Consider the following 12,066-nt stretch of genomic DNA (forward strand, 5'->3'; position numbering starts at 1 on the left):
ATTTTTCTGAAGCTAAGAAGGAACATATTTTGAATCATAAAGAGTAAAGAAACTAAATGAGGGGGAACAAGGGATAAAGGTGAAAACAAAAGCCTGTAGGAAGAGCAAGTAAATGTCACACTGTTACCCAGTAGCTATAGTCTATGTCACCTTCTTCATTGATTAAGACAGACATGCCTGGATGATTCAGATGTACTGTACACACCCAAATGCAAGTGTGTGGGCTGGGAATGGTTTATTTTTGAACAAAATGAAATGACTACTATAAATTAGGTAACTTAGATATCAAGCTAACTAATCTTCCATTATTCACTGCTATAGAGGTAGATCAGAGACTTAAGATGGGGTAAGAGAAGACTGATTTTCACTCATGTAAAGAACCTAGGTAACAGAAATATATTATCACAATTAAGAAAAGACATTTTTTTTTTCTATTGCTACATTTGCAGGCTACAACAAAAATAAAGCAAAACAGAATAGCCACTTGTACAAAGTAAATTATCATGATTAAAAAAGTTAAAACCCAAAATAATAAAACTCAAACTGAGAAAATTCCTAAGCTTAATGTTTAATTGTATTAAAAACACTTTTCACCAATTAGTCATTCAATAACTTTTATCAGTTTAATTAGAGATTTGTCAGGTAGTAATTGGATAAATTAATATTAAAAATTTTCAGTTTAGGCATTTTCAAGTATTTTATAAGCATTTATCTTGCCAGAATTCTATTTTATCTGACTGTATATTCTCTAAGAAGCTAATAAGTTTTAATAACTTCTTTTAAAAATTATGTAAGGTAAATTATTCAACAGTTTTCAATATAGCTTAAGTTCTTCACATCTGTATCTTACCATTACAAAGTATTACATATTATCCATACATTCTTCCATTCAGTAAGTATTTATTGAGATCCTACTACGAGATATTCCCCCAAGAAACCACACAAACTTTCACTGACCAAGAATGAAGACAAAAAATAGTAGTAGGTAAGATGAATTTTTTGAAATCTTCATTCACACTTGATTAATGTGGTTATCAAGCCTCCCCGAAACTATCAACTCTGAACCATACCTGTCATGTCGGGTAGAGCAGACTCTGAGGCCTCACTGCACAGGCAGCAAGGTGAAGTGTCCTGATCTCTGCCATAACTATTAGGTGGAAGGAGAACTGTCCCAAGGACCATACCTCCGCCCAGAAGCACAAAAGTCAAACTGTTCTGTGTAAAGAGGAAGTCTTAGAATTCCATTCTCTGACAAGCAATACCACATGCATGTGACATTTACTCATGTACTCAGTGGCCAGAGGGAACCAATAAAATGGTAGAGCATTCACAATTCCCAAAGTGGGTGGAGAGTGACCTAAAGGAACATTTCCAGTAATCCACAAAAGACTGAGTCAGAATGGAGTTACTTCAAAATCTCTGGAAATACTTTTAAAATAGAAGTAAAATAAAAACCAACATACATATGTCCAACAAACAGCCTAATAATAAAATAATGTAGAAATTAATATATCTCTCTTTTATAGGGAGATGATGAGGTGAGATTATAGAGAAAAGTTTCCTTGGAGAAAACCTGTTTACAATAAAACACGAAATATACTTTTAAAAGAAAGGAAACGCCTAACAAGACTCATCTTTTACATCACTTAAATAGTTCAAGAAACCACAAAGCCAAAGTCAAAGAAATAGCTGTGATCTGATTCACAAGCACAGAAGCCAAGAAATAACTGCTTTTGCTAATAATTTGGCTCTACAGTGTAATAAAGGTTAAAAACATAGCAATACAGTGTTGAAAACTTTTGAGTGTTAAAAGTTTATTTATTTATTTATTTTTAGTTTTTTTTGTTTTGTTTTTCTTTTTGAGAGAGAGTCTTGCTCTGTCGCCCAGGCTGGAGTGCAGTGGCGCGATCTCGGCTCACTGCAACCTCCACCTCCTGGGTTCAAGTAATTCTCCTGCCTCAGCTTCCCAGGTAGCTGGGATTACAGGTGCATGCCACCATGCCCAGTTAATTTTTTGTAATTTTAGAAGAGACGGGGTTTCACTATGTTGGCCAGGCTGGTCTCAAACTCCTGACCTCATGATCCACCTGCCTCAGCCTCCCAAAGTGCTGGGATTACAGGCGTGAGCCACCATGCCCAGCCTGAGTGTTAAAAGTTTTTAAAGTAAAAAGTCCAATCTTTGTTAATAAACAGGAACAAAAATAAAATTTAAAAACCTAAAAATGATAGTACTTGTGAGAATTAAACTAGCAAAACCTACAAATAATAGATGACTTTAATGTATGATCTACATAAATAACATTAAAGAGTGTTTGTAGGCCGGGCACAGTGGCTCACGTCTGTACTCCCGGCACTTTGGGAGTCCGAGGCGGGTGGATCACGAGGTCAGGAGATCCAGACCATCCTGGCTAACACGGTGAAACCCTGTCTCTACTAAAAATACAAAAAATCAGCCGGGCATGGTGGTGGGCACCTGTAGTCCCAGCTACTCGGGAGGCTGAGGCAGGAGAATGGTGTGAACCCAGCAGGTGGAGCTTGCAGTGAGTCGAGATCGCGCCACTGCACTCCAGTCTGGGCGACAGTGTGAGACTCCGTCTCAAAAAAAAGAGTGTTTAACTGTGTAACTGAGAACTCACTCAATAAATATTTATTAAACACCTAATATGTACCAGCCCGTTCTAGGTCAATAAAAGTAACAGGGTAAGAAAATAGGATGACAGGACTGAAACAGCCTTGGAGAAAATTGAAAAATAAAATGGTAACTTAACCTTATTAGAGAAAGAATAACTTTAATGTAGGTAATTATTAACTATTTAAAATAATAAAGCTTATGTTTTCAATAAAATTATCCTTTATAAAGCCAGTACTTTCAACATCAAGGGACAAATAAAGAGTTAGATGACTAAAGGTAACCACAATTATGACTAAGAATTTCAAATACCAGATTGAATATCTCATTCTCCAGATTATAGAAAAAAATGTATGGGAAAGGACCTTCAACATCCATATGTAGACTCTATACTATATGATTTACTACTGAATCAATGAATCTTCTATTTAAATTACCAATAATTAGTAGTTACATTTTCAATTACTTATATCATAATTTGGAATAAAGAGGAGATAAATGGACAAACAAAAGGTGGCCTATACATATAATGAAATATTATTTAGCCATAAAAAGAATGAAATTTTGATATATGCTACAATGTAGATGGGCCTTGAAAATATGATGCTAAGTTAAATAAGACATATCAAGGCAAATATTATATAATTCTACTTACATGAAATATTTAGAATTTTTCTAGTTCTGGAAGTCTAGTTCTGCAAATGGGTAGCTATGTAACATTATGAATATATTTAATCCTACTGGACTGTACATCTAGGAATAGTTAAAATAGTAAATTCTGTGATACTTTGTCATAACTAAAAATTAAAATTATTAAGGTCTCCAAAGGCCTTTTGTTTGTTATAGCTATCAGTATTTACCATATTTGAAATTAAACCTGAAATGTTTACTGAGAAATTTGAATATATATTAATTCTAAAATAATAAACCCATTACGTTAATAACATATTTTTACTTAAAAATAAGTACTTTTCAAAGGAGAATTAAGAGTTTTTTCAAATCTCTAATAGGTTGAGGTAGGAAAGTGCGTTACTTTAATGAACGTGACAAACTAAGGCCGGAAGCAAAAGAAGAATCTAAGCAAAGATGAGGACGAGTGGGGGCATTCTGAGTAGAGAATGTAGCAAGTGCAGTGCAAAAACCCTGAGACAGGAAAAGAACCCGGTAGGTACAGGAAATAAGAAGTGTGGCTACTGTTAAGGAAGTCAGAAGATGAGCATGAAACAAAGTAAGGTAGACAGGGGCTGGCCAAATCAAGTGCTTAAGGATTTAGGATTCTATTCCAAGTACAATGGAAATCCAGTGACCAGTTTTAAGCAGGGTGGCCACATGGTCTGATCTTTTTTTTTTTTTGGACAGGGTCTTACTCTGTCTCCCAGGCTGGAGTACAGTGGCATGATCTTGGCTCACTGCACTCTCCCCCTCCCAGGTTCAACTGATTATCCTGCCTCAGCCTCCTGAGTAGCTGGGATTACAGGGTGTGCGCCACCATGCCTGGCTAATTTTTGTATTTTTAGTAGAGACGGGGTTTTGCCTTGTTGGCCAGGCTGCTGATTTCCATTTTTTAAAAGACCATTATTTCATGAAAAAAAAAAAATGAATTACATTGAGAACCAAATGAGAAGCAGAAAACTATGCAGAAGTTCAGCAATGGGATCATGTCGGCTAAGAATAGGATGGTGGCAGTGGAGACAAAGAAAAGTGGAAGAACTTAACGATATGGTTTGAAGAGGGAATCAATGGGGCTTAAAGATTACTTGGATATAACATAAGAGAGGAAGAGAAAATAAACAAAGGCTGCCAGGTTTTAGGCTTTACTGTAACTGGGTAGATGGCCAGGTAATTCACTCAGAAGCAGCAGTAGTACAGGTTGAGTATACCTTATCCAAAATGCTTGAGACCTGAAGTGTTTCAGGTTTTAAATTTTTTCAGATTTTGGAATATTTGCATATATATAATGAGATATCTTGGGTTTGAGACCCAAGTGATATGGTTTGGCTGTGTCCCTACCCAAAATCTCATGTTGAATTGTAATCCCCATAAATCCCTACGTGTCAAGGGCGGGACCAGGCGGAGGTAATCGGATCATGGGGGCATTTTTCCCCATGCTGTTCTCGTGATAGTGAGTCTCACAAGATGTGATGATTTTATAAACATCTGGCATTTCCTCTGCTTGTACTCACTCCATCCTGCCACCCTGTGAGGAAGGTGCCTGCTTCTCCTTTGCCTTCTGCCGTGAGGAAAAAGGAAAGGAAAAAGATATATCACCCCAAAATATGTCTCTGACATAAAAATTATTTTTGAGCCTAAAGCAATGAATAGGGGAAAATCTCTCCATATCCTCTTGCTTTTCTACCTAAAGACAGGATACAAATTCTCCTTTACTGGTGACAACTATAGATTCTTATCAGCCCAGAGATGGCCTGTAGTGAGCCAAGATGATGCCACTGCACTCCAGCCCACATGACAGAGCCAGATCCTGTCTTAAAAAAAAAAAAAAAAAAAGTAAAAAAAGTAGGCAAACATCATGAACAGACATTTTCCAAAAGATGACATATAGGTGGCTTATAAACATATGAATAAATGGTCAAATCACAATCAAAGAAATGCAAATTAAAACCACAGTAAGATATAATCTTGCACCAGTCAGAATGGCCATTATTTAAAAAAAAAAAAAAAAAAAAAAACCAACAGATGTTGGCAGGGATGCAGAGAAAAGGGAACACTTATTCACTGCTGGTGGAAATGTAAGTTAGCACAACCTCTATGGAAAATATAGAGATTTCTCAAAGAACTACAAGTAGAACTATACTTCCAGCAATCCCACGACTGGGTATCTACCCAAAGGAAAAGAAATCATTCTATCAAAAAGACACTTGCACTCCATGTATTTATTGCAGCACTATTCACAATAGCAAAATCATGGAATTAACCTAAGTGCCCATCAATAGATGACTGGATTTTTTAAAATATGGTACAGATATACCACGGAATACTACTCAGCCATAAAGCATAAAATTATGTATTTTGCGCAACATGGTTGGAACTGGAGGTCATTATCCTAAGTGAAATGACTCAAAAACAGAAAGCCAAAAACCCTATGTTCTCATTGTCAGTGGGAGCTAAACAATGGGTACACATGGACCTACAGAATGGAATAATAAATTTTGGAGACTGCAAAAGGCGGAATACTACCTACTGGGTCCCATGTCATGTATGCTATTCAGGTGATGGTTATACTAGAAGCCCAGACTTCACCACTAGACAATATGCCCATGGAAGAACTGCACTTGTACCCTCCAGATCTATAAACTTTTTTAAAAAACGCAATAGAGGGGCCTCAACTTTTGCAAGACTAACTCTCTTTAGGTTAGTCAATAATAGTATAAGTATATGTTGTTTTATTATTCTTTGCTTTACTGTGCTTTGCAGATGCTGTGTTTTTCACAAATTGAAGGTTTGTGGCAACCCTGCATTGAGCAAGTCCATCAGCACCATTTTTCTTTTCTTTTTTCATTTTTTTTGAGACAAAGTCTCACTCTATTGCCCAGGCTGGAGTGCAGTGGAGTGATCTCAGCTCACTGCAACCTCCACCTCTCAGGTCCAAGCAATCCTCCAGCCTTAGCCTCCTGAGTAGCTGGGACCACATGCGTGTGCCACCACCCCCGGCTAATTTTTGTATTTTTTGTAGAGAAGTGGTTTCACCATGTTTGAGACCAGGCTGGTCTCGAACTCCTAGCTCAAAGTGATCTGCCCACTTCGGCCTCCCAAAGTGCTGGTATTACAGGTGTGAACCACCGCACCTGGCCAGCACCATTTTTCCATCAAGTGCTCACTTCATGTTTCTGTGTCACCTTGTGGTATATTCTCACAATATTTCAAACTTTTTCATTGTTATCATATTTATTATGGTGATCTGTGATCAGTGACCTTTGACTACTGTCATTGTTTTGGGGTGCCACAAACTGTGCCATATGAGACAGCAAAATTAATCATGACCACTCCACTGATCAGCTGTTTCCCTGTCTCACTGCCTCTCCTCAAGCCTCCCTACTCCCTGAGACACAACAATATTAAAATTAGGCCCAAACTGGGCGCAGTGGCTCACAGATGTAATCTCAGCACTTTGGGAGGCTGAGGTGGACAGATCACGAGATCAGGAGTTCGACACCAGCCTGGCCAACATGGTGAAACCCCGTTTCTACTGAAAATACAAAAATGAGCTGGGCGTGGTGGCGCATACCTATAATTCCAGCTACTCAGGAGGCTGAGGCAGTAGAATTGCTTGAACCTGGGAGGCAGAGGTTGCAGCGAGCTGAGATCACTGCACTGCACTCCAACCTAGGCAACAGAGGAAGACTCCGTCTTGGGGAAAAAAAAAAAAGTAAAAAAGAAAAGAAATTAGACCAATTTATAATGGCCTCTAAGTGTTCCAGTGAAAGGAAGAGTTGCATGTCTCTAACTTTAAACCCAAAAGTAGAAAGGAATAAGTTCAGTGGGCAAGAATGTCAAAAGCTGAGATAGGCTAAAAAACGATGTCTCTCATACAAGTTAGCCAAGTTGTGAATGCAAAGGAAAAGTTCCTGAAGAAAATTAAAAGTGCTACTCTAGTAAACCCAAACATGTTAAGAAAGTGAAACAACAGCCTTATTGCTGATAATGGAGAAAATCTGAGTGGTCTGCAAACCAGCCACAATATTCCCTTAAACCAAAGCCTAATCCAGAGCAAGGCCCCAACTCTCTTCAATTCTGTGAAGGCTGAGAGAGGTAAGGAAGCTGCAGAAGAAAAGTTTGAAGCTAGCAGAGGTTGTTTCATGAGATTTGAGGAAAAGAAGCCATCTCCTTAACATAAAAGTGCAAGGTGAAGCAGCAAGTGCTGATTTAGAAGCTGCAGCAAATAAGAAAATCTAGCTAAGATCACTGATGAATGTGGCCACACTAAACTACAGATTTTCAGTATAGATGAAACATCCTTCAATTGGAATAAGATGACATCTAGGACTTTCATAGCTAGAGAGGAGAATGTCTAGCTTCAAAGGACAGGTTGATTCTCTGGTTGGGGTGAATGTTGCTGGTGACTTTAAACTGAAGTCAACGCTCATTTACCATTTTGAAAATCCTAGGACCTTTAAGAGTTACACTAAATCTACTCCACTTACGCTCTATAAATGGAACAACGAAGCCTGGATAACAGCATATCCAAGTACAGCATGGTTTAACGAATATTTTAAGCCCACTGTTGAGACCTACAGCTTAGAATAAAAAAGATTCCTTTCCAAATATTACTGCTCATTGATAATGCACTTGGTCACCTGGCACATTTAATGAAACGTTGTTTGCATGCCTGTGAACACGACATCCATTCTGCAGTCCATAAATCAAGGAGTAATTTCAACTTTCAAGTCTTATTACTTAGGAAATACATTTTGGGCCAGGCATGGTGTCTCATGCCTGCAATCCCAGTACTTTGGGAGGCTGGGGTGGGAGGGCTGCTTTAGGCCAGGAGTTCAAGATCAGCTTGGGCAACATAATGAGACCCCATCTACATCAAAAAAAAAAAAAAAAAAAAAATTTTTTTAAATTATCCAGGCATGGTGGCACATACCTGTAGTCCCAAATATTAGGGAGGCTGAGGTGGGAGGATCACTTGAGTCCAGGAGGTCAAAACTGCAGTGAGCCATGGCACACTGCACTCCAGCCTGGACAGCAAAGCAAGATCCCACCTCAAAAACGAAACAAAACATTTTGTACAGTAATAGCTGCCATAATGAGTTCTCTGATGGATCTGTTAAAATAAATTGAGAATCTTTTAGAAAGGATCTACCATTCTAGATGCCATTAAGAGCATTCATCATTCATGGGAAGAGGTCAAAATAGCAACATTAAGAGGAGTTTGGAATAAGTTGATTCCAATCCTCATGCATAACTTTGAGGAGTTCAAGACTCTAGGGGAGAAAGTAATTGCAGATGTGGTGGAAAAAGCAAGAGAACTAGAATTACAAGTGGAGTCTGAAGATGTGACTCAATTGTTGCAATCTCATGACAAAACCTGTATGGATGAGGAGTGGCTTCTTATGAGTGGGCAGAGAAAGTGGTTTCATGAGATGGAATCTACTCCTGGTGAAGATGCTGGGAATACTGTTGAATTATGACAAAGAATTTAGACTATTACATAAACTTAGTTCACAGCAGCAGGATTTGAGAGGATTGACTCTAATTTTCAAAGAAGTTCTACTGTAGGTAAAATGCTATGCTATCAAAAAGCACTGCATTCTACAGAGAAATCTTTCATGAAAGAAAGTGTCAATGGATTTGGTAAACTTCATTGTTGTCTTATTTTAAGAAATTGCCACAGCCATCCCAACTTCCGAACTTTCAGCAACCACCACCCCGATCTCAGCAGCCATCAATGCTGGGGCCAGGCCTTGCACCAAAAAAACAACTTGCTAAAGTCTCAGATGATCATCAGCATTTTTTAGCAATAAAGTATTTTTTAATTAAGGCATGTCCTTTTTTAACAGACATAATGCTAATTACATACTTGGTAGACCACAGTATAGCACAAACACGACTTTTATATGCACTGGGAAACAAACAAAAAAAATTGTTTGACTCATTTTATGGTGATACTCACTTCACTGCAGTGGTGTGAAACCAAACTTGCAATATCTCCAAGGTATGACTATAGTTAAAGAGGATAGTTCCCTACCTCTCATACACTCACATTCACAAAAAATCAAGATGGTGTTTTAATCACAACTATGCTTATTCTCCCCCTCTGTGTATTCAAATCCTGTATTTCTTTCAAGGCATAGTTCAGTTCCTAGATTCTCCGTGAACCTGACCTCTGGTCATTTTAGATCAAGTAATCTCTTCCTTTGCCTAAGCTCAAAGCACCCATTGCCTAAAACAGCAATTGTTATACTAATATGGGACATCCTCTATACTATATTTACTATAATTTATACACCCTGTTTTTATGTATTTTTTTCTCAATTTTCTATAGGTACAGAATGAATGCTTCCAATGAAGTCAGCAAAGTGCTTTGCTAATAATTGACCAAAAAAGGATTAACTCATTTTAAAAATTCAGCACGTATGAGACTTCTTGCCACAAAAAGTAAAAGCTATAACAGCACTTTTCTCTTTTTCTACATCAATGTTTCTCAACTTTATTTTTCATAACCATTACTCCATGGAATAAAATTAAATTTAAATATTATTCATTGATTTTAATTCAATTTCTCCCTAACGAGAAATTAAATGCTGAAACGATAAAATTTTTTAGTGTAGCATTGAGCTTTGGAGGATCACAAACCATTGTAAATATCTAAGTTGTTATCACCCCCGTTGAAAATGCATGCTCTATACCTATCCAAACCATACACCTGAAGGTTCAAACAGGATGCATTTGCTCCTGGTAGAGTAGGAGCCTTTTCTGATTATATAACCATAGATATCAACCTACTGGATTCTAAGTCTTCTATTACAGATAAAGGAAGAGCACATTTTTCTAAGCAGAAAAAAACAACATAAACAAAGACATGATGGGGAAAGGTAGTCCAAATTAAAGGCCAGATCAAGATGTGGAAACCTGGGTAGGCTAATAATTAATACTTCTTCAAACCAATACCAATGTGTGTTCAACATTTACTCAGGGAGAAGCCTGAAGTTTATATTATACCTCTGCTCCGGTCCTGAAGAATTCACCTCTGTCCCTAACTTGGAGTCTTGACTCAGCTAAAATCCCTGCAGTTAATCAGAATTACTGACCTCAAGTGTCAGTTTGGCATGTCCTTTGGTGGTCTCACACACTAGCCCAAACTGCTTATGAAAATATTTCCCAAAGCTACATAAAATACTTTCTCTGAGAGTATTTTTAGTAAACCATTTCTTCATCTTGTTACATTTCCTGTGAACCTTCAGAAACAAATTCCCTGAAGAGGAGCTCAGGTGGTATATTCCTTAATCCAGCTCACTGAGTTTTTTGCATGATGAATTTGGCCTGATTAGAGAGATGACTGCATGTGTTTGTGTGCATACGTGTGTGTGTGTGTGTGCGCGCGTAAGTAAATAAGGTGAAATATATGTGGGCCAAATGACATGTTCTTGACATTCAGACCAAAGAATTCAGACTTATCACAGTAAGCAACAAGGAATCATTCTAGGTTTGTGAGTAGTAGTAGCACAAGGTGCTATTTAAACAATACTGATCTATAAGACTTCTCATAGACCACCTGAGGTTGCAGAGAATAACTAAAAGTATGCTGCAGAAAACTAAAGTGAGATGGTAAGGGCCTGGCTACAGAATGGAGAATAGACAGATTCAAGAAATCTTTTGGAGAAGGGATTTGATAATTATCTGGAAATAAAGAATATAGGAAAGGAAACAAATATTAAATCTCTGGTTTGGAGCAAAATGAATATAAAGTAACACCCAGATATCAAAGAAAGAGTTGCAAAAACAAGACTAGAATGTAAGTGAGGTATTTCCATTAAGGATATGAATTCAGAAGTACTAAACATCGTTCAACATTTTACAGAAAAAAAAAGAAATTATTAGCATTCAAAAACATTTTTATCAATGAAAAGAGTGGCAATAATTATAAGATTTTTATACTCATTTTCTGAAATACTTTCTAATCCAGAAGAATACATTTCTGGATGGTGCCGGATAACAGAAATTTCTAACCTCATCACTCTTTCCTGTTCATTTCATGCATCCTCCCTAGGTGAAGTCATTCACACCCAATTCTTTTAATTATAAACTCTAGGCTACTGGTTCCTGTATTAGTTTTCTGCAGCTGCTATAACAATACACTAGATGGCTTACCCCGACAGAAATGCATTCTCTCATAGTTTGGGAGGCCAGAAGTCTGAAATGAGCAACATTGGGACAAAATAAAGGTGTCAGTGGGAGAGTCCAAGGAGAATCTATTTCTTGCCCCTTCCAGCTTCTAGTGGCTGCCAATATTCTTTGGCTTGTAATCCCTCCAACTGTCAAGGCCAGGATCTTCAAATCTCTCTCTGTTCCAGGTTCACATTGCTTTCTCCTATGCGTGTGTGAAATCTCCCTGTCATACGTGATGACAGCATTTAGGGTTCAACTCAATAATCCAGGATAAGCTCCCTATCACAGGTAAAGACCACAAATTTCCCCCACCCCCAACTTTATTTTTGCCATGAGAGGTAACATTCATAGGTTCCACGGATTAGGACATGGATCTTTTGAGGGGGTACTTTTCAACCTACCATAGCTCCCAAATGTCACCAGCCCAGAACACTTTCCTGATTAACAGATTGCTTGATTCCTATAGCCTATGGATAAGTAGGTACTTTTGGATGTCCTAAAGGCAACAAAAATCCATTTTGTTCCTACTCCTGGTTTGTTTCTCTTCTGTTTTATGTACATGTACATGTGTATGTTTTGTTGCTAAT

General features: G+C 37.8%; 1 protein-coding gene across 3 annotated transcripts in view; it reads right to left on the reverse strand.

Moving 5' to 3' along the window:
* Positions 1–12,066, reverse strand: part of ABL2 (ABL proto-oncogene 2, non-receptor tyrosine kinase) — a 128,405-nt gene that overhangs the window by 37,142 nt on the left and 79,197 nt on the right. Inside the window, exon 1 of one of the 3 annotated variants that reach the window (XM_023231256.2) lies at positions 1,071–1,208. The exons of the other annotated variants lie outside the window; for them this stretch is intronic. Within the exon in view, the coding sequence (XP_023087024.1) occupies positions 1,071–1,182 (112 nt within the window). The 5' untranslated portion in view covers positions 1,183–1,208. Of the gene's footprint in view, positions 1–1,070; positions 1,209–12,066 lie in introns of those variants that run through there. 3 annotated transcript variants of the gene reach the window in all.

This window comes from Piliocolobus tephrosceles, chromosome 1 (assembly GCF_002776525.5).
Source record: "Piliocolobus tephrosceles isolate RC106 chromosome 1, ASM277652v3, whole genome shotgun sequence".
Lineage (NCBI taxonomy): Eukaryota > Metazoa > Chordata > Mammalia > Primates > Cercopithecidae > Piliocolobus > Piliocolobus tephrosceles.